Source organism: Gasterosteus aculeatus, chromosome 11 (assembly GCF_964276395.1).
Source record: "Gasterosteus aculeatus chromosome 11, fGasAcu3.hap1.1, whole genome shotgun sequence".
In the NCBI taxonomy this organism is placed as follows: domain Eukaryota; kingdom Metazoa; phylum Chordata; class Actinopteri; order Perciformes; family Gasterosteidae; genus Gasterosteus; species Gasterosteus aculeatus.
In genome coordinates this window covers 9,170,380-9,193,978 of record NC_135699.1, presented here as the reverse complement: position 1 = coordinate 9,193,978, position 23,599 = coordinate 9,170,380, and the positions used below count along the sequence as shown (strand labels likewise).

General features: G+C 42.7%; 1 protein-coding gene across 2 annotated transcripts in view; it reads left to right on the top strand.

The window, feature by feature from the left end:
• olfm2a (olfactomedin 2a) overlaps window positions 1–12,358 on the top strand; it is a 36,793-nt gene extending 24,435 nt beyond the window's left edge. For both annotated transcript variants that reach the window (XM_040191469.2, XM_040191468.2), the window contains exons 2-6: window positions 2,936–3,085; window positions 6,823–6,978; window positions 8,645–8,864; window positions 9,643–9,749; window positions 11,380–12,358. In XM_040191469.2, coding sequence (XP_040047403.2) covers window positions 2,936–3,085; window positions 6,823–6,978; window positions 8,645–8,864; window positions 9,643–9,749; window positions 11,380–12,054 — 1,308 coding nt within the window. In that variant the 3' untranslated portion in view covers window positions 12,055–12,358. The remainder of the gene's footprint in view (window positions 1–2,935; window positions 3,086–6,822; window positions 6,979–8,644; window positions 8,865–9,642; window positions 9,750–11,379) is intronic.
• The last annotated feature ends 11,241 nt before the right edge of the window (window positions 12,359–23,599 follow it).

The following is a 23,599-nucleotide window of genomic DNA, read 5'->3' as shown; positions in this document are numbered from 1 at the left end:
TTGTGCAGAATTGATAGGTGGGTGGTTATTAAATTGGAACTGCTTCAAATAAGCTCTTAATTTCAGCCCCGCATTTATGAAACATTAATGAAGAGGGGAGAATATTCGATGCTGGGAAAACTCCCCGGCTTGGGCAAAAGCATAGGAGGAGCACAGCATGAATTTAAACATGTTGCAAAAATGAAGAAAGTATTATGATAATGGAGCTGGCATGACTCAAATAGTGCTTTGATGAATTTCGAACGTCTTGCTCATTACTGCCCACTACGTAACATATCATACAAAATCAGTGTGACACCAACTGTGAATCCCTTTCAGGCTGATGGCTCTATGAAATATTGATGCCCATTCCGGCATCCAGTCACAAGAATCCCTCTTAACCAAAAGTGAATATCTGACCGCCTCCCTTGTATGAGTACGAGGTAATTGTATCAAATGAGGCTTCATATACCCTCAAATTAACATAAGTGGATTCTGCTGTTGGAAGTGAACCGCCGCCATTTTTAAACTGGATATGAATGGTAACGTGGAGTCGGAGAGACGATCCACCACACACGCAGCAGCCATTGCATATGCTCCGCTAAAGTCCTGCAGTTATCATGCGTACAGCACATCAATCCCTTTCCGGGGTGGAGTATTATAGCTGCAGTTGTCCAAGTTAATGTATTATCATAATCTGGAAGATTATTTAGGTGCAGCATGAACAGGAATGCACATATGGGCTGTACATCAGCAAATATTTACAGACATTTAAGCTCACAGTAATATTTAGACCCATACAACAAATCACAAGTCCTGACGGTGATTGAGATGTGGGCCAAGAAGCAGACACAGGAGACACGTCTCTCCCTCAGCAATGGCAAAATGAAATAGACCGTCAGATACGGTTGAAAGAGATTGGAGAAAGTGTCTGCTGTGGAGACTGCTTCTTCGACTTGTTTCAACTCAAATTCCGACCTCTGCAGGTTTCTGTCATCTTCCCGTCTCACAGCCTCATCAAGCTGGATTCCTGTAAAGAAGGATGAATGACAAGAAAGGTGCTTACTGACAGAAGAAAAAAAAGTTGTGCATCAATATTAACAATTATAGAATAATAATTTAGAAAGGTCACTAAGAAATTCCAACGTGAGACGGTGTGTTGCACAATATATGGTGTTTCACCCTTTACTCAGTTCAACTAAATGTAGATGTATTCATTTTTTCGAAATAATGAAACAGATCAAATAAGGAAAAGAGGCTAGTAGCTGCAGACCGCTGGCCACTTTACAGTTTAAATCAGATTTGAAATTCACTCATTGAGAAGACAACGCAGACGAAGAAGAAGAAGACGGCGGCGAGGGGTTTGGGCAGCCAAGGGATTGGCAGGAGTGACGAGATGTGACAGTGAGCACATTGGCTTCCAGGGTGGTTGCTACTTTACACTCCAATCACACAGTCCCTCTGTCCCCCAAGACATTTTAATCTGATCCCCGGATCCGGGAAGACGATAGCACATCGCTGCTCTGAGGAAAGCAGGAGAGCGGCGCCGGGCGACGCGATCTCATACCCAGCCTTTTTCCTACCACTTATTTTATCACCAAGATGGCTGCTCCTTTGCTCACTAAATTTTGCTCCATATGCTGAGTGTGTAGATGTGAATGAACGCATTGTTCTGGCCAGGCCCTTTGCGTGTACATCCGTGCGCGTACTTGCGAGCGCACAGCACTACTTTTGATTGGATTAGTCAGAGAGAGACATCCATCCTCTCGGCCTCGCCCTTCCTGCTCTGGTTACGGGCTACATTATTGATCCACAATAGCTCTATTTCCTCTCCGTGTCCAAACTTATTAGACGGTCTGCTTTCACACAGCCGGGGCTGATCCCCTCCTCCTCCTTGTTCCTGTGAAACCTCAGTTTTCAATTCTCCCTTTGCTCATCCTCCATCGGGCTTATGTCTCTGTCAGGTCGTTTGTGTTTTCTCCACCAATGTTTTCTTGTCTTATCTTAATCTGCAACCGTTGCCGCTTGTTTTCTCCCTCAGACTCTTCTATCCTCCATCTCTCTGTTGTCCTGTCTTCTCCTCCGTTGATCTCTGGCTTTACTTTGCTGTCTGAGTCTCACTGATGCTCTCCATACAAAAATTAGACCACGGGTGATTTTTGAGTATTTGTGAGGATCAATTGGCCTTAATTGCCTTTGCAAAAGAGTAATATTTGGACTGGGTTGATAAAGAGGAAGAGCAGGCCATGCGACAGAATGGACACAACTAATCACAATAGTTCAAATCATTTTTTCACTCCAAACACTTTCTCCAACATTTTGAAAGTAGTACGTACATTTATTGGTTTAGAAATGTTCTATGAAAAATGCTTTTCAGATTATTGATAAATGCTGGAAGAATAAAATCCATAAGCATATGAAGCATTTGATAAGCCGTCTTGACATATGAAACCACAAACCAGGGCTGGAATCTAGGTGTAGTTGGATGAATTTATCTGATCAATCTGTTAGAACGACCATATAAAGAGAGAATTACAAAATCAATTCACTAGTACCTGATGAATACATCAAGGATTTGAGTTGTTAGGCCGTAACTTGTCCATGGATTCTTCTTCCGTAGACTGGACTTTTGTTACTGTGTGCTCACAAGTCTGTAAAAGGTCAATCAGAAGGCCACTGATCGAGTCCTCACCATGATATGTATTGTTTTAATGTTGGTTTTAACTTAATTGTTTTCAAATTCTTTTTTTGCTGATCTTTTGATGGTTTCAAATGTTTTTTTGTGTAGCACTTTGAATCTCTTTGTTGTAGAAATGTGCCGTAGGCTACGTATAAACTCGCCTTGACTTGAGCATTTGGAAAACCTCGTTGGTCGCAAAGTAGATGAACCACGCCAGGCAGAAGCAACCATTTTCCCTTCTCTTTGTCTGAAATGTATACGTTTTGGTTCCTGCAGGCTCTGTACCCGAGCCCAGAGGAGGGCTGGCAGATCTACAGCTCGGCGCAGGACGCAGATGGGAAGTGCATCTGTACCGTGGTCGCACCGGCCCAGAACATGTGTAACCGAGACCCACGCAGCAGGCAACTTCGCCAGCTCATGGAGAAGGTGACAGCTGTCGATAACACACTCACTTTGAGACACGACTGTCACCCCACGCAGACACACAAACTGCCACACTGCAGCGCGCTCATGTCTGCCACCGTCTGCCACATGCAGGCAGCCGAAGTGTGGAGTCTCACTTCCTTTACCCTTTAGTTATGCAGAGCAATATGACACCAATCAGGAGTCATTGTTTTTTTTTAACGGTTCTTTTTTGAGCGACATAGTTGCTTAAGTGTTAATTTCCTTAGAGGGAGAAATATCCATAATTCTCCCTAAGTAGTTTGACTAATTATGGCTTAGGAGAATGTTACTTTTGGAAATACAATTTTCTCATCTCTTTCTACTCAAATAACAAAAAGTTAGTTACTAATCGGTAAATAATTGTAAATGCTTTGTTCAGTTATACAAAAGGCAGAATGTTGCACACACTAAATCTATTTACTTTGACTTTAATTACTCAAAAATATTATTTCAACACTTTATTTTGCAACTACTTGTGTCATGCGTTACAGTCAAATAAATGTCATGTCATATAAATACAAGTCCACCCCATGAAATCCTAAAGCACACTACACGGTTTCAGCAACTGGACAATAAATCAAATGTTTCATTTACATGGCGGATTATTGACCTACAGTGCGGTGCATGCAAATGTAATTTCCTGCTTGTGGCAAGTGCACAGATAGGCAGAAGAGAACCTCTGCTAACAGCGGATCCACTCCAATCCCTGATTGGTGGTTTGCAATTGATTAGCCTCTTTTCATCCTTCTCGTTCTTTTCCCAAATATATAATAAAAACCAGAGTTCTGTGGATCCACAGAGAGAGTGAAAGCTTTGGAGGTTAGAGGCAGCAGGAGCTGACGTTGATGTGGTCTTCCGAGTATAGATGGTAACCAAATTCACATATTGCATTAGTTCTCATTCAAGTTTTCCTTTTTTCTGGCACTGCCTGCTGCGCTCTCAAAATCCACACTCACACATGCTTTTAAATTAAGCATATTCCAGAGAAGGCACATCCAGGCTGAGAAAAAGACAAACTCAATCAAGCTATTTGGAGAAAGCGGGTTTACCTAGTTAGTTTATAAATGAACCGTTGCTCTTGTAAAATGAGAAATGCTCTTAGAAAACTGTTCCTGCATGTTGTTTAAAATGTATGCAATATTAAATGTCTTAAATGTTGGATTTGTTTGTGTAACCTTTTCAGTATCAGCACATGGTAGCTCATAGTACAGTAACTTATTGAATATTTCTAATGGACCCAATTTGCATATTGGGATTTTCTACTCGTTCTTTACACTTTCCGCGGTGGAAAGAATTATTGAGCACCCAAGATGTAGTTTACTGTAAAAGTTTTAACCCTAACCCCCAAAAATGGTCAATCCAATCTGCCAATGAGCATACTTCTGTGTTAAAATCAGTATAACAGAGCAATACAGTAAAAAACACATGAATACCACATTTTTAAACACATTTGTTTATGATGTCTATATCCACAATTTTGAGGGGGAAAAAACACACAAAACAAGGTTTCTCAGTTATTTGTAGTCTCTGATAATTGCAAATATATTTAGTATTATTGTATTAGATTCAACCACTTATCAGAGCCAAGCGCTCCTGTCACAGACCAGCCTAATGAGGACACCTGGGGGCAGCGCTACCTGGGCTGCACAGAAGTGAATGCCACAAGTTAAAAGACCATGTGTCTGTGTGTACGCATGCACACATAACAACACAGTAAGACATCCTCATTTCAACCCAGACCATGTGGTGGAATTATGTGAACAGACAAGATCCACAAAGGCTCTCCCCGACGCCAAGGTTGCACTAACAATGTCAAAACCACCGATGAATGTGCAGCAGCCTTGTGGAAAAGCCTCCATTCAGCTTTCTGCAAAGGCAGACAAAGTAACCATCCCGGATGGCCCTGAAGCGCGGTGGCGTGAGAACACTCCCGGCGCAGAATTTAGAACACCTCATGCCCATTTAAACTCTCTGCCCGACTGACTGAGCCGAGATGAGATGGGAGTGAGATAGGAGGGCACGGTGAGGCTTACATACACACAAACACGCCGTACGCTTTGGTTCCAGAGTGAGTCATTCCGCTGGACACCTGCGACTGATTAAATACGGGACAGTACGAGCGTGGGGCCAGAAGTAAAAGGTACAATGGCTGGTTTGGGTCAGTTATTGCGGCCCCGCCACAGAGGCCCCGCATTTGTTTTGACTCCGGGCTGGTGGTTAATGTTACACATTCCTCTGACTATTTCACCCATTGCTGTCAAATTTGTTTTTAATTGCAGGAGAAAATATTTTTCTGACCAAACATTGGCCGGCCAGTTCATGAAGCATGTGTGCGATGTGTGGGTTGGAGGCTGGACACAAAGTAATTGAGTGGGCTGTCAAAGTGTGGGCAAGCAAGGCATTTGGTGCTGAACAGACTTCATGTCCGACTGTACCCTTTGAGAGTTGGTACAGTATTTGTTTTTGTTATTTATATAAATATCTTTAGTGCAAGGGAAGTTGTGGTGCGTGTCTGTGTGGACGCGCGTCTGGTCATGTGGGTAGCTGGACATATGCGCATGTGAGCCGCCTGTATGCACCACATCCCTGCAACATTTGCCAATGTTCAGATGAATTCTGGCCAGTTGGGTGCCACGTGCAGGAGATGAGGGGGTGTGAAATAGTAGGCTGGTTAAGCAGCAACAGAGTGGGCCGTCAAAGCGGGAGCAAGGACTGGAAAAGATTTAAACATAGTGCACAACTGAGAACTGCGATTCAATAAACACCTACTTGACAACATGTTTGCACCCTCACAAATATATGTTTTTTTATTGTCTCATATGGTGTATGTATCCATTAACTTGTGTACACGTTCATAATAATGACCCTTCTTTTCGACCGCCATAGGGGATTACCGCTTGATTTTTAATGCATTATTTTATTAATTTGACATCTATATTTCATCTTTCATTAATTCAATTTGGGGGATTTCCAAGTCTGTATTACACGAATAAAGCTTTTTGAATACATCCACACATTAAAGATATTTTTATACAGGATTCAAATGTACAGTTCAAAGCTGTGACAACCCTTCAATTGTCATCCACTGCACATGAGCCTATTGCCAACATCAGGCTAAATCTGTGCCTGGGGAGTTGCAGGACATCCAGCAAGCACTGGGTGAATGTTTTGGAAACACCTTAGAGCGCAGTTTGCTGACTGAGTTGAGGGGAAACACTGTACTGTAATAATACAAAAGGTAAAAATACGTGGGTGAAAATGTGCTCTGAGCAAATGTCACTGCGCGAATACAAATTTGCAACGGTGAAGAATGTGGGTCACAAAATGATTTGAATTCAATGTTGTATCTACTACGGAAAAAAACATCCCGACACCGAGCACTCATGTCCAAACCACCAACAAAGTCCATTTCACAAGAAACAACTTTCCAGTCCGGGGAAACAACTGATTTAAGAGTATACAACAGTCTGACCTCTGACCTTACTGTGGCTCATTAAAAAGGACACAATGCAAAAAGTTGAGCAACAAAATGTTTTCACGTTTGAGCTCAGCCAAATAGCTCATCAACAAATAATGTCAAACCAATCAGGTCGAACACAAGCTGGACCTGCATGTCTGAAGAAGATTGGAGATTTACCACACAAGTAATTCCATTAAGATTCACACAAAAAATCGAACGCGTGTGTATATGTGTGTGTGTGTGTGTGTGTGTGTGACAGGTTCAGAACATTAGCCAGTCAATGGAGGTGCTGGACCTGCGGACGTACAGAGATCTACAATATGTGAGGAACACGGAGAGCCTAATGAAAGAGGTGGATGGGAAGCTGAAGGTGGCCTCTGAAAGTCCCCGCAGCCTCAATCCAAAGGGCTTTCAGGTAATTGGCCGTCTGTCACCTCCTGCACGCTGCTGCCTCTGCGTATTATTCTCAGGTGAAACGAGACACATTGAGTTGTGTCGCTGCTTTCCATATGCACACTTACCCAGGCAGACGCTCTTCACAGACAATAACATTTTGCATGACTCTCGATGTGCTCTGGGTATACAAATTCAATTCCCAAACTCTTCTTTGAGCCTGATATGCTCGGAGCAATTTCGTAAGGTCCTGAATTATTAAACTCCTGGACCTAGAAGCGAAGGTTGTTTTTTTTTTGTTTTGTTCTGTACCCCCCCGCCCCCCCGTACATCCTTTCCCACACTCAAACTGTAATTTTCCTCTATATACTTAGAATTCCAGGGTATGCGCTTAGATAACGTTCACATATATTCACATTTATATTCACCTTATCTCTACAAGCTGAGTCTTAGCGGTCGTTATCAGCAGGCCCCTTTTGTCTCCTTTTCAGTCAGCTGTCTTGACCTGACTTTCTCCACATTTCTCACAACCTTACAGATTATTAAATGAACCGTAAAATGGTTTGATTAAAAGATGCCTTGATAAACGCTAAATGTGCTTCACTGCCCGGCCTCAGCGCAGCGACAAGCATGAAAGGTCGTTTTTTGCTCTCCGCGTCTCTTATGAAGACGGTCCAATGGAGGAAATGAAGTTCTTTAGGAATAAGCCAATTCTAAAGTAAAGCCTGGTGATGAATACGATATGCAGAATAACACGGGCCTACGGTTTTAGCTGAATTCTCATCCTCAATTCAAAAGTGAATTAAAAGAAATTTAAAAAAAGTAGGATTGGACCAGAGCTGATGAGTTGGCTGATGAATGCTTGCAGCTCAAAGTTGCCAATGGCAGAGCGTCGGAGATTAACGAGACCGAATTTTCGCAGCTTGAAAAGGGGAAAATGAGATTTATGATGTGGCGCCACGGGGCTGAGAGCTGCTCCATCACCAGATTTACGATAAACCTTAACAAGGAGGAAACAGCCCCTCCTGTGGCGGCCACACTTTATTGACTCACCTATTTCTCTCTTGAGCCTTCTAGCTTCCGAGCAGGCAGCCTGGCTCTCCTGCTGCTTCCTGCACTCCTACCTAAAAACATATTGTTACGTTTCCTTGTACACACGAGTCACCGAACAAGATTACACCCAAGTAGCACCGCACGCCTCACTGTATGTAAAAATCCCATAAACCAGCCAGTACACAGAACTGCATGAGATTGAAAATAGTTTAGATTCAGAGATCTTCTATTCCACACACTGTAAATAACAACAAAAAAAAATCAATGTAGAGTTTGTACAGAGAAACCCACACAATTCAAACAAGTGGATGCACTTGGTCATAATTAATGCATGCAGTAGTTTAAAACGGAGCCAAAGAAAAACAAAGATTTTAATGGGTGCACCAAAGTCAGTAGTAAATCAAATTCCAGTAAATCATAGCTTGGTGCAGTTGAACAATGAATCTCATGATGATTTGAATGGATGACCCAGCTATAGTATGAGCTCCGGTTGAGATATGATCTATGAACCAGAAGCAATAACTGAAGACTGAAAGGCTAGCTACACTAGCTACACAATACCATGTGCTAACTTCTTCCCCCCCCCCCTCCCTTTGTGCCACTCCGTGCGTCCGTTTCTGCGATTACCGTCTTAGGAGTTAAAAGACAAGGTGACCCAGCTGCTCCCCTTGCTGCCAGTGCTGGAACAGTACAAGACGGATGCAAAGATGATCCTGCGTCTTCGGGAGGAGGTTAGGAATCTGTCCTTGGTGCTGATGGCCATCCAAGAAGAGATGGGGGCCTACGACTACGAGGAGCTGCGCCAGAGAGTCCTGCTGCTGGAGACCAGGCTCCACTCCTGCATGCAGAAACTAGGTACAACATGAATGCACGTGTGTGTCATTGAGTTAATATCCAAATACAATGGTAGCACTTAAACAGTCGAAGGTTGGAAAACATCGATAGAGAAGACTGAATTATTCAATTAAGTTAATCAATGGTCGAACTGTTGTGTATTGGTACAAGTTTACCCTCCTTGCTGTTCAGAATATCAGCATAAATTAAGAAAGATTGGCCTAGAATGCTTGAATGAATAATTGATCATGTTCTCACATAATTAAACTGATGAATTTACAAAATCCCACCTATAAAAACTGATGACTTAACAAGAAAAGACTATAGTTGGAGTTTAGCCTTTAGGTACTTGAGGTTTTGATGTTGTCTTTTATTAGTTGTTTGCATAAAGCAAATGACTTAATGCAGAGACACTTATGGTTTTTATATATTATTCCTAAGTATCAATCTATTTTTGCATATCGATTACAAATGGTCAATGCCAACCACGTTTTGGCTCCCCCCCAACATGTTGTGGAAGTCTCCCCCAAAACAATTGCACATTATGACTATTTTAGAACAGTTTTACTGGCTGTGGAAAATGCTGCGTCTTTACAGTCATGTGTTACATGTAAACAGGATAAAAAGTGATACAACGCTGTCAAAGGTGTGAACAAATTGCAACCCTCCAATGGTCAAAACTGCAGGGCCTTAAAAGCAGCACATGGAAAAACATGTTTCAAATTACCTCTATACCATACATCTGTACGGTAAATACTTTTATATGGCATCTCACGTCGTTCTGTTCTTTGACTTTCAGGCTGTGGCAAATTGACTGGCGTCAGTAATCCCATCACAGTGCGTGCGTCAGGGTCACGGTTCGGCTCGTGGATGACCGATACCATGATCCCCAGCTCAGACAACAGAGTAAGTCCCCGTGTTTCTATGCTCAACCCGGGATTAAAGTCGAACCCTTTAATCCCGGCCTAAAAACGTCTAAAAACGTAGTTCAACAAACAAAAGTAAAACCAAAGTCATTGGGGAAAAGACTCAGCTGCTCGATGGCAAACAAATATCGCTCACAGCAACAATGTCACGACGCTTCAGTCACTGATGGACTGTTTTGCCCGAGTAGGACTGATCTGGAGCTCTAGAGGAGGAAGAGAGAGAAATGGGGATACAAAGCTGAGTCACTGATGGATAGCATCTGGTTTCCTTCTCCCCGTCTACCACTGTCCCTGCAACTCCAGCTGATGAATCACTTCATCATCAGTGGAGAAATGAAGCAGTTGTTTTGGGCCAGAGTTTTCTAAAGCACCAACGGTAATTACCAGGAGTGTGCTGACATGCTCTGGACCCGGATGATAGAGTAATGGCCTAAGCAGGACCTGCAGGTAAGCGGGTGGGAAAAAGACAAGTGAGCGGGGAAATTGAGAGAAATGGTGGAGCCTGGTGATTGAGAAGCGAAGGAGTGGATTATCAACTGCAGGGGAGAATGGAAACTGATGAGGTTTAAACAGGAAAGATGACGATAGCCTTTTTCAGCCCAACACTGAATCATAAGAGGCTAAATAGATATTGCTAGCAGAGAAGGTCAATTTCTTCGATTGAATGCCCCCAATCTCGGTCTTTGATTGCTTTACTGGCCGGGATCACATCCCCTTTAGATCAATAACAGATTCATTAATGGCTTGATACATCAACATCACATCAACACCCCCACCAATCATGATAACCATATTTGGGGAACATCATTCGGGAGCCAAACAGAAAATAACAAACTTGGCAGCGTGCAAAAGCCTGGCGAGGCTAGGGACTTATTTTGCAGGCAGGGGAGAAACAAAGCTTAATGCTCTATAATCCCCCCTCTCCATAATTCAGCTGCTGTACCTCACTACCTCTGTCTTCTCCCATGCACCAACTCTACCGCCAATGGCATTTTTATGGAAGGAAAGTGCCTGTTCTCCACCTGAACAGCTGAAAAAGGAGGAGAAAAACAATGGGTGGTGCATCAGAAGAAAATGACCTACATCTAAAACAAGTTCCCCTTTTTATGTAAAATAAATATACAAGCCAACTGCATTAATTGAATCAATTAAAAGCTGAATTGTGTTTGGGTAGAAGCATTTGGGGAATGGGATGGGAGGAACCGCCGTAGAGGAACCATGTCAGTGCAGAGAGCCGCTGGGAGGGCTCGAGGAAAAAGATCAAGCTGCTAAAAATGCATCGATTTTTCTGTAAATGTGGACTGGAAAGGCCAGGGAGCGCAAGCAACTGGTTGACCGCAAAGTGCAGGCAACGTCTTCACTCCCACATATCACAAGTCCTGCACACGTGCACATGAAGGCGTACACTCACACGCAAACAAGTAGATATTTACACAACTTTGCTCAGGGGATCGCCGTCGGCTGGCTATGATGAAACGCTGCTCTCCACCGTTGTCACAGAGAGGCACGTCCGGTAAAAATACGTCCTGCTGTAACCTCCGTATCGGTTTGCAATCTCCTTTAAATGCGTCCCTCTCCCCAACGGGATTCATTTTGCCTTCTCTCCACAGGTGTGGTCAATGGACGGTTACTTCAAGGGACGGCGTGTCCTGGAATACCGGACGATGAATGATTTCATGAAGGGCCAGAACTTTGTGCAACACTTGTTGCCTCACCCCTGGGCAGGCACCGGTCATGTGGTCTACAACGGCTCACTGTACTACAACAAGTACCAGAGCAACATCATCATCAAGTACCACTTCCGTTCTCGGAGTGTGCTGGTGCAGCGCAGCCTGAGTGGCGCAGGCTACAACAACACCTTCCCCTACTCCTGGGGTGGCTCCTCTGATATCGACCTGATGGCGGATGAGAATGGTCTGTGGGCCGTTTACACCACCATCTCCAACGCTGGGAACATTGTCATCAGCCGCCTGGAGCCCCAAAGTCTGGAAGTGCAGCAGACTTGGGACACGGGCTTCCCCAAGCGTAGTGCTGGAGAGTCCTTCATGATCTGTGGTACACTTTATGTCACCAACTCCCACCTGGCCGGTGCCAAGATCTACTTTGCCTACTACACCAACACGTCAAGCTACGAGTACACAGACATCCCTTTCCACAATCAATACTCCCACATCTCCATGATGGACTACAACCCCAGGGAGAGGGTCCTGTATACCTGGAACAACGGACACCAGGTGCTCTACAATGTCACACTGTTCCAGGTGATTAAGACTTCTGGGGACTGAGAACCCTCAGAAGAACCCACTCAAATAATGCTGTGATTCTTGTTCGGGCAGTGGAAAGTGAGCTGGGTGGAGGCGGGCAGGTGGTGTGGGTTGGGAGCGTCAGTGTAAGGGCATAGGCTTGTATTTTATTATTTTTTTTAAGAATTTCCATCTCCATAGAGTGCTATTATTCACATTCTCAAAAAACACTGGTAGCAAGGTCGGTAAACAAACAAAGACTGAGCGCTTCTCTTATTTTTTTTTCTGTGATGAGTAAGCATGGTTCTTTTTATTTGTGATGATAAATAAATATCAATCTTTACCATTTACGAGTTTGTATTTCATTGTCAATTTAATCTCAAGTAGAGCCCCCCTGTTTCTTGCAGGGGTGGAGAATAAAGAAACCTGGATGTGTGTACAAGGTGAGTTCTCTTCAAAAATGAATAAAAGGCTATAAGCAATCATCTAGATTTCTTTATGATTGGACGGAACGAGCCAGTATTTACTTCCTTGTTTTCCAAAGCCTGAGATGCATGCGCTTAACATTTCAAAATAATTAAATGAAATAATTGTATCCATCTCACTGATGCATAGAATCTATACTAGCACAGCAGAATCATAAAATAATGAAGAGACAGCCTGCAAATACTTTGCAGGAGAATTTTAAGGGCTGCACTAAACATTTCATCCAATCCAATACATATCAAAAAAAGCCAGGGCATCAAGATCTGTGAAATCACGCTTCCCTATTCTCAAACCATATTCAATTTGACTTTAATTGCCATGGCTTACATTTTAATTTTATTCAAGTTGTAACGGGAAATTAATGTACATCTGGTAAATTGAGCAGGTGCTGCTGCAAAGGCTTGAGAAGCACAAACAGGGAGGGGACAAAAACATGTTCCAGAGGAATTCTAAGTGAAGAAAAAAAGGCTTCAAAATGACTCTTTTATGTCAGGCTCCAATGTGTTTTCATCTGGTTTGTCGCACCGCTCTTACATGGTTTCTGCAAAGAAACTGCGAACCTTGCATTGCACATTCGTTATTTGCTCCTAAAAATTGAAAAGCCACATTGACGGTCTCTGCTCTTTGGAGGGCATACTGGCAAAAATACAGCCCATTTCGCTGTCCTCTTATTCCTTTCATTTATAAGAAATGTAAAAGCGCTTCCATTCTCTGCAGAATCTGGTGGACACAGAAAACATACTTTCCCTGCGTTACCATAGTGATCCTTTTTATCATGGATGACCTTCTATCAATAAAGTACAGTGTTGATGAATTCATCCAGTACATGGGAGTGGTTGACATTTAAAGCACAACAAAATAGACAACAGTACAGCACATCAATAGTGTAATTTGGCATTAGTGCATTAGAAAAATGGGGGAAAAAAGTTTTGGACTACAGAAAATTTGGATACAGGATAGATGTAATTTTTGGGGGGTAATTTGTAAGCAACATGAACATTTATCATTGAGACAAGAGTGAAAAACACTTGATCTCGCTGCTCCAAGATTAGATCCACCAGAGCATCTTCTCTCTGCACTCCAATTGTCGATACAATACGGCAAAAACAAGATGAACGGACTGCTAAGTCAGCTGGTATGAAAATAGCCGAGCCTATCCTGATTGTGAAGGCAATTATAAAACAGAGCAGCAGCTTACTTGTTGTAAAAAAAAGTCTGGAGCCGACAGTTTCCCCATTACACAAAAGGTATCTATTGTTAGGCATGAGTGCTTCAAATGGACGTACAATTTTACAGAGACCAGGAAAAGTAATAATGACTGCATACGGATGATCTGTGATGAAATAAAGTCAGCAAACTAGCAAGACGCATTTATGTGATGAAATCCTATACATTCATGTCTATATTCTAGTTAAGTTAAAACGGATACACATTTTATATCCTAAGTAAATAACAGTTACGTACAAACTCAATTTTCTTAAGAACAAATATGTTGTTGACTGAGAAATAAGGAAAAGAAAACTAAATATGTTGGCAACTTTTTCATCAGAAAATCAATTACTGCTGTTGGTCGCTGCCAGCAGCATAACCGCTGCCTCCCACCTTGGCGAGGCAAACATTAGCCCTGTAAGCACCAGTGACCGCGCAGCTGTGCCAACAAATGCTCCGTGCGAAGGGTCAGCCAGTGATGCGATGGGGATCCAGGGAACGACGAACACCATCATGGGCGGCTCCATTCGAGTATTGTATCATTGTATCAGTCAGGATAGATTATCTTTTCATCTTCACCTAAGGCCGACACGTCAGTGCACAACCCGCTTCTGTATGTGCGCTCAAGAATCATCCTGGGGGAGGGGGTGAAAACCAAAGTTTGAAAGGGCAAAAGTTGTAAGGGGCCTAAAATCACTAAGCCGTTTCACATGGTGTGTGAATCTCTCAAAGCTCGGACTCACATGGTGGAGATGTGTCTGCAAAACGATTCAGTAGGATCTAGGATGGCTTGTCTGTGAGTCAGAGCCTGGGGGATTTCAATAGAATGCCTCTTACGTGTAGATGGATGCAAATTGTGAACAACGGCACTAATTAGTATACCATTCAGTATTCTCAGCATTGTCAACTGAGTAGACAAATGAAAGCTCAAGATTCAATATGAAACAGCGATGATTAAGTATTGGTTTTGTGCCACGCCGCACCTAAATTATGTCCAAACCTAAAGAGACAATACTGACCTGGAGAAAGTTAAGCAGGAAATACTAAATGGGCAGCTTAACATTCTACAAGACAATGTGATCACTGAGCTATAAAAAACAACTACGTTGACCTAAATCTCCACAATAAACTATAAGACAATCGAGTGAAGATTTGCAAAGTTGGCAGCCACGCAGTGACTAATGAGAAGTAGTGACGTTGTATCTGGATCTGTCAAAAAGATTCTTCTGTTTTTTTTTTTTTATAAACAAGTACGATTTGTAGTCCAATTGAAGAGTTATGTGAAAATATATTTGATGCCAAAGGAGTGTGAAATAATGCATGGAGTTAATTTGGCATCGATCTATAAGTGTACTGGACAGTCGAACACACACACACACACACACACACACACACACACACACACACACACACACACAATAAAGCAGTTCACCATGATTAAAGTTCAGATCATGCCTATCCAAGATATCAGCAAAGCACACAGCGTGGTGCTGCACACAAGATTGCTTTGCTTTATACCTTGTAGTGCAGAACTAAGTTTATCTGCGTAGGGATCAGCACAAGTCGGGAATTTCGCTGGAACATTTCCTTAGTGCAGCCTTCCACCGGATCCCGCGGGAAAACAAATGAACCAACTCCACAATTATAGCCGGCCTGAATAATAGGCCACCAATACGGATTTCTTTCTTCGGAGGATGTATTAACAGACAATCCCTCTGCGTGAGCAGCGTGCATTGATGCAGAGGAGAAAAGGAACTGCCAGCTTGATTTATTTGAATTGACTATAAGCATGCGTACGCACAGGAACTGATTGAGGGCAGGTATGTCTCCAATAGAACTTGTTTGATGGAGTGCACGGGGGTGAGCTTCACACGCAGGAACACAGATAGCGACAGAAACTCAAGAATTACGAAGCAAACGCAGCTCCAATATTAAACAGGCAGCCATCCTCGGGCGACGGGTTTGTTTTGATGAAAATACAATGATCCCTGCGGAGCAGGTCCTGAGATATTCCTCTTTGATACAGTTGTAGCATGCATGCAGAGCACAATAGCCTTTGTTCCATGTCTTAAATAGGCTTACAATTGTTGGGAGAATTCACCCGTTCCTTTGCGGCACATTTCTCAATCGGTTTCCTCATTAATGTGGTAGGTGTACTTTGAAGAACACTTCCTCACTTCCATGTTCAGAAATATACTGTACAAACTTTTTTCCCGCCAAGCCACTGGGGTGACACCGAAGCCCTCTGAAAAGGGCTTTGAACGTTGATTTCCTGGTTATTAAATATCACTTGCACATATGTAAAAGGTGCCAGCGCTGTGGAGATGGAATAGCGGGAGAGGTTATTTTACTCCACTTAACTCATCAGAGAAGCAGGCTTGATAATTGGTTCTTTAAATTGTGTTTTGAGCTTTCATTGATTCACCACTCGTCTCCTTAATCGCATTAGGTCTGGTTTTGTGAAGTAAGGTAGAATCATCCTGGGATGAAACAGTGGGTAATTACGTTTTTTAACCTTGATGTCCTGACGTTGCATAGCTGGCTGAGGCAGTAAAGATTTAGCATGACATGTGGACTTGAAGTCCTGTTGGATCCCTCCTTCTTTGTGTTATTGTGGTGGGATGCTGCTGCAGAAAACAAGTAATTTAGCGCAGGGGTGTTGGTTGAGAAAAAGCGTTCAGGATACTAAAACACAAACGTCACAATACAGCTCTAAGCGGTAATGTGCAATATACAGTATATTACTGAAAAGGATTTTTTGAAAAAGAATATTGAGGAAAATAAAAAATATTTTTCAGCCCCAAGAATGCTTCAGGGTCTATGAAGTGGATACAATAAGCACTGAATGGGTTGTCAATCAAATCTTTATCATCCCTCACGGCAGATTGTACCAATCGAGTATTTTATGTTTCCTCCTGTGGCCGAATGCAGCAAAAAAACAAAAGCAGGATCACCATCACATTCGGTAGCAAAAGTTCTAATAATTTCCATAATTTTATTTCAGAAGTAGTGCAAATACGTTTGAAACATTTTTCAATGAGGAATACATTTTTACGGTATGGACAAGCACTTGCAAACGTATTGCTTTGTCAGTCTTTGTGAATTTCAGTCTGGATGATTAACCCCTTTTGCAGATATTAAGCAGAAAAATATTTTTTTCAGGATGCTCCCTACTCATCTATACATGCGACAGGTGCGGAAACATATCCAATATCCATATATCCAATAGCCTTAAATCATAACCTGAGGAAAATGGTAAGAAATTAGCATTACCGTGTGTGATGACAACTGGCACCTTATGACAGTTATTTTGAATAGGAGACAACATCCGTCTGATGCATGTATTTCCAGCAACATATGCAACGTCAGATATTCCCCATTGACTGGGGATCGACTACGATGAGAAAAATCAAGTTCACACACCTTACGGCAGAAGACTAAAACCTAGAGAATCACATCTGCATTTCAGCTCATTGCGTTGATGACAGCAGTACTTTCCAAATTCAAACCAGTGGAATGGAACCACAGCAACGCGTGGACGCCCTCATAGCAATAAAGTAAATCTCACCAAGACCCTAAAATGTGACCGTGTTATTTTATCAGTTTGAACCATTTTTGTTCGTCACACAATGTCCCTGCAGATGTAGGCCAATGCATGTCAGTTTAGGAAAGGACTCTGCAAAAACAACCAAAAAAGGAGAGATAATGGGAGACTTTATATCACGCATTTATTGCTCATTACTGCGCTGGAAAATACGGCCTCTGGCAGTGAGCACAGCTGCTCTACCTGCTGCAGTAGTGATGGCTGTGGTTACTACTTCGAGGATGGCTACATTTCAGTTCCAATTCATGGTGTCGTGGATATGGCGCGGAGGTGTAATGATACTACTTCTCACTCTCCCTGTTAACATGAAGAACACATCTCTAAGCCACCGAGGGGGCTGAATTCCATGGCACTTAGACACAGTTGTTGAAGTTCAGGAGTATATTTCATTCAGCGCTCAGCCAATTCCCTACAAAACACACACACACACACACACACGCAAGCCGGGGTCATGCCCATTACAAAGAAATGTGTCGAAGATACAGCGTAATCATGACTAGATTGAACACAGGAACAGCCAAAGCAAAGGCCAAAGTAAAGTAATCTCATGGCCATAATAAAAGTTACTTTGCAGCCTGTCTCGAGCATTCTCGTAAGCACTCTGTGAGAGATGTAGGTTAACTGGCCCCACGGGCCCTTCATCTACTGTGGCTGCCATGACTTGCACCTGAGCCAGCCTTATACAGAATACTTGATTTTATATTTTGACCACAGGGGATGCAAAATGTATTTAGCACGATATCACAAGATGTGAACGCAAAACGAGGGAATGCACAATTATTTGGGCAAAAAATGATTCTGCCTGAGACCTTTTGAAGGGTCAAGGAAAATATGTTCAATTAGATCGGGAATTTTAATTGAAAATATCTACTGTCCCCTCAACAAATAGAACAGCTTTAATTTTCTAAAGACACAGGGTTATAGGTAAGCTGGCTTATCCGAGAAGGGTGGTGAGCGCACACTTGTGTAGGGCTACGAGATGTCCCATATGTTGCAAATCTTCAAATGATGGGCACATACCTCCGAGTGGATCTAGTCTCAAGCAAAGATCAGCTTTTTGTGTCCCACATGCACGTTAATAAGCAAACACTGAAGTACAAAGGAATTATTAAATGTAAAAATGTAATTTTCAGTTTGAAGGGTACAAAAATTACATTACAAAAAAATGACTTCACTTTATCTGTTCTGTTGAGCTCTGCTTCAACAGCTGGATGAAGAAGGCTTCCAGACTACAAAGTAACAATTAAGACGATAGTTAGACCGGCTTTGTAATCCAATGCAGAAAACACTTTTAATACAGAACAGATTGATTTCAAATTCAAAAGGATGTCTCCAGTTTTTTTTAATATACATCAAAGGGTTCAAGCTGATATTTATACTTAGTGGAACTTGGACATGTTTATAAAAATAGCTTTCAGGCAGGGTGCCGGTAACTGAACTCTCACAGCGTTAGAGGCTTTTTGGATCCTGAGCAGCAACAGAATACAAGCCGCTTCAAACATGGCGCTCTGGTGAGTTCAGGGATGTGATGTGTTGGGAGACAGGCGGTGTGACAGGTAAAGTGAAATCCAGGCTAGGTGAGAGGGTTGTCAGATCACAGACACACGATGCCGTTCTCCCCCCAAAAGATCAAAAGACATGGGGGTCAATTTTGCCATATTCATTTCTGCCATACATTGAAAACTAGCTTCTGAAGACTGCTTACAAGACGCTTATTGTTTTCATCTCCTTGCCTACAGATTGTGCTGAATTTTGCTCCAGTTTGAGGCGTGAGAGTTTCCAACAAGCGTTAATTCATGCTTTTTACTTATTATTGTTTTGAATATGGCATACATCTTCATTGTGCCTACATATGCTAAAAGGATTTCACCCTACCTCACGGAGATTAAGAGCATATTGAAGCTGGGAATTCAATAAGTATCAATTTATGTGGAAGTCTCAAAGTGATATCCCGAGAAAGAACCCTGTGAGGCTGCGTTTGTATTGGTGTGATAATTTTTCTTCAACATTGGGAAGAAGCATCCGATCACTAGTCTTCAAAATATCTTTGTAATATATTTGCAATTAAAAAGTATCAGATGGGGAAATGCAACCTTTTCTAGCCCTCTCTGCGACACTGCGAGTCCCCACCCCCTTCACCTCCAGAGTAATACAAAGTAAAGGTAATTAAAAACAGTCGGCTCAGCTCTACTCGACCATAAACATTGCGAGCTGAATGCACCACCGTACATTTATATGCAAATTGGACCTCGGGCTGTGATCACGGCGCTTTACTGATCCAGTTATTAAATTAATTTCCCCCAAAACAAGTGGCAGGAGCTGCTGAGGTAGTCAATGGGTTTTCCTTCTATCTGTGCATGTTAATGAGCCATTATCCAATTTACATTTCATCACACCGGGGAGACAGAAGGGACACACCGGCACCTCTACCCCCCCCCCCTCCCGTGGCAAGGGCTCTCCGCTCTGCAGTCACAGCCGCTACGAGGCCGTCCATCACCAGAGCGCAGGCAGGGGCTCCGGGGGACCTGGATCTCCATATCGTCGAGGTGCCCCTCCCGCCTTCTTCTTTCACCAGACCAATCTCCAGTGTCCGCTGTTCCATGCAGCTTCCCACTGAGGTGACAAGACCAAGTTGTTTGCAATGCCAGCAACAGGTGATGTCACACAGCAACCAAAATGCTCCAGTCTCAGCTCGACTGAACGTATTGCCAAGAGCAGACTGCAATCTACTGTAGAGTGTGTGTGTGTGTGTGTGTGTGTGTGTGCAAGTGTGAGAGAACATGGACAAAAAAGAGCCACTAGAGCCACAGACTTCTTAAAACGTTTATTAAATTAACTACACCAATAAATTAACTCTTCAAATTAGTCAATAAGTCCAGTCCAGATAGACAAAAACTAAGGAAATAGACCATGTGGGACCAACTTTGACCAATCAAAGTCAGTGTAAATGTGTTAAAACATAAATTACAAACCTTACCAAACACTTCATGTTGCATGCGTTCACAGAGTACATCTACCTGTCTGGACTTGGTCACGGTTCCTTCCCCCAGCTGGAACAGGTGATTGAAGTAATTGCCTCTCACCAAGCAAGACTGATGAAAAAAATGTATTAGTTTAATGTTGTTAACTAAAAGATATTTAGTAGTAAAATCCTGTTTTTAGGCAGGTAGAATGAAGCAGGGCTTCAATCAGTCCAATCAGCCGTCCTCAGGTGTGTGAATCACCAGAATGAAACGCACAGGTGAGCTTGCTCCCCTTTTATAAGCTCCGCCCTTTCACCTGCCTTGCCACATTTATATACTGCTGGGAAACTTGTGAATTAATACCCATGGATCAATACATAAATCAATACTTGGGATATCTGTGATCACGCATGTATTTTTTTGTTAAATTTTTTACAGCATAATAGTTTAATAGTCTAAATTGTACCAAAGTAGAGTATTATTAACAGAGAGGAGAGTGAGGCGGATGAAATGAAGGTTTCCTCCTGCGTGCCGCGTGAAAACAATTCTATTCTTTGTTTTACTTGCTGTCTTTTATTTATGTGACCTTTGGCAAAACTAGAGTAGGGGGACATTAAGAAACCAGCAAGCATCATTATAGCAATTACTAGCAAATCACAGGGCACGGAGAGGGAATTATGTGCTTTGTGTTTACAGTCCTGCATCGGAGAGCAAAGGGAGAGAAGAGGAGGAAGAAACATTTGAGCATTTGGAAAGTAGGAGAAAGAGAAGCAGACGAGCAAAATAAGGAGACAAAGTGGGAGCAGGTTGGAATATCAGCTCTTGGCAGTCATGTTTGTGAGAGGATAAGTGGAGAGCAGGAAAGACGAGGCAGAAAAATGGACTCCTAAGTGTAATTGAGTGAACACGTGTGGAAAAGAGCAGGGAACGAAACAGCCAATAGCACTTCTTGAGCCTGCAGAGGATGCATTTCTTGCCATGGGGACAATTTGGATTTCTAATACAGCATCTCGGTCCTCTGAGGCATACATTTCACATAGCTCCGCGTCCCCGCTATGGCTGCACACACTGGCAGACGCGAGCGCTGACAAGCTGGCCAGGACGCGGCCAGCCTGAGTCTGGGGCTCGGCTGATAAGAGCGAAGCGGAGGAGGTCACCGAGCTCACTGCATTGAGACATAACCGCGAGTCAATTCAATTTCCTTAAGGACACAGGAGTCCAATGCCCAATCCGAACATTTCATATCCCAGCCAAGGCTCCCCTTGCCCTTTGCCCGATCTCATCAGATGAGAAAGCGAGAAAGGTGGAGGAACGAGTAAGAGAAAGCCTGAAAAATAGAAGAGGGAGTGTGTCAGGCAGCAGTTGTCGGAGGCGGTAGGAACTTTTGAAGTTACGGCAATGGCCTAGAAAATCCTAATTTTCTGACAGTGCTGTGTTTATAACCAGTGATCAAGCACCAGCTCATCTCAAAGTGTATGTCAATGTCAATGTGTGTGTGTGTGTGTGTTGGGGGGCAGGAACATCAGAGAGCATATTCACAAACAGATTGAGTAAAGCTTTAGCACGGACAAACAGGCCAACACTATTGGGATGTCAGGTTCCGTAAAAGAGAAGAAATCAGCTTTGCCCCAACACTTTAATTATTCATGCCGGCGTGTCCTTGGCTTCCAGTGGATAGTAGGAGCAGTATGCATAGATACCACCCAGCAGAGATCACGAAATAACTGAAGACTTTAGGACGCATGTGGACACCCACAGATCTGGAGCAAAATAAAAGATTTAAACTTAACATCCTCTGCCTACTTAGACCAAACACACCCAAGATGTGGGCCGTGTTTTGTAAATCCTAATTTTAGAGAACCTTCACTTGAATTCTTAATGGGGCCAAGTGATCAAAGGGCTGCCATCATGACTTGATGAAGCCAAAGCTTTGGCAGCAGTAAAACAAAGTGAGAGTAACACGATTAAACTGATGACAAGCTGCGTTACGACTGTGGTTTCACACTGAACAAACAATGCCAGAGTCGTTCTTGACAAATGGACTCATGGAAAGTAAAATGGGGTAAGCGTAGATTACTGAGCCATCACTTTTCCCCAAGCAAGTGAATAAGGACATCTTGCTTTTGAATGTCCTCTTTGGATGACATTCAAATAATCCAACAGAGTTGTTATTTGCTTGACAGACACAAAGTCACCCTTTTTATGGCAAAAGAAAATGAGTTTGTGTACATTTATGAGCATTGTGGTGCGTCTTTGTGTTCATAAAAAGGCCCACTGTGTAAGCTTTGGTTTGTTTTCTCTGGATGTATTGATGGTTCATGGATAAATAGTCGTGTTTGTTTATGTAACGGGTGGGGAAAGAAGCACGAGGCCCCGTCGAAGCAAAATAACTGCAGATTAAATATAGAAAAAAACTTTTATATAGAAAAAAATCGACTTAGTAAATATTCCAATGACAGTTATGAACTTTATCGCTCACAATAAAATAATTTCACTGGTAATGCAAATAAACTGGGGACCCTAAACGGCTCCCCAGGTAATTTATCAATTCATAAATAATGCAGCTACAGGCTCATTCTATAAGCTTAATCAATAGTTTGTGGGACTTTAGCAGACAGCACAGACACGGACTTCACACTGGTGGGCGCCTGAAATGAATGTTGCAATAAAGAAACCAGATGCCTGAGAGCCTGTGAACAACTCCTTTGATGTAGCAGAAAATTCATCAGCACTAAAAAATGCCGAGCTAGAGAAGAGAGCGCATGAAGAGGTGGTGATGAGCAGCTGAGCAAAAGAAGAGCAGCTGATGAAAAGGTTTGAGATCTTTTTTAAAGTAGAGGACAACAACATACGGGCTAATAATCAGAGTGCAATCACACCGCATAATGGCTGATTTATCTTGATTCATAAACCTCCCATCAAGTGGGGGACATTTATCGGAACAATCACATTCTGTATCCTACTCGCTACCTTAAACATAGGTTTTTGGGGTTCAATTGTTAAGGGAAAGTGGTGTTGCTCTAGTGATACTACGTAGATAATGTGGCAGGGTTGACAGGGTCAAATTTGGTGGTCACTACACTGACGAATACCACTATTCTATAGTCTGTAGGACACCAAATAATTATGATTATGTAGTGCGAGAGAGAGAGAGAGAGAGAGAGAGAGAGAGAGAGGGGACGAAGTGAAACGGCCCACAAACAGCATCACTGAGGAGAATCTCTGGAGCTTTATTACCAGACTTTCAGCAACAACTCAACCATGTGGAAGCGGACATGCTGTACGGGTTCTTCTCATCTGCCTCCCTTTCCTCCTGTATTCACAT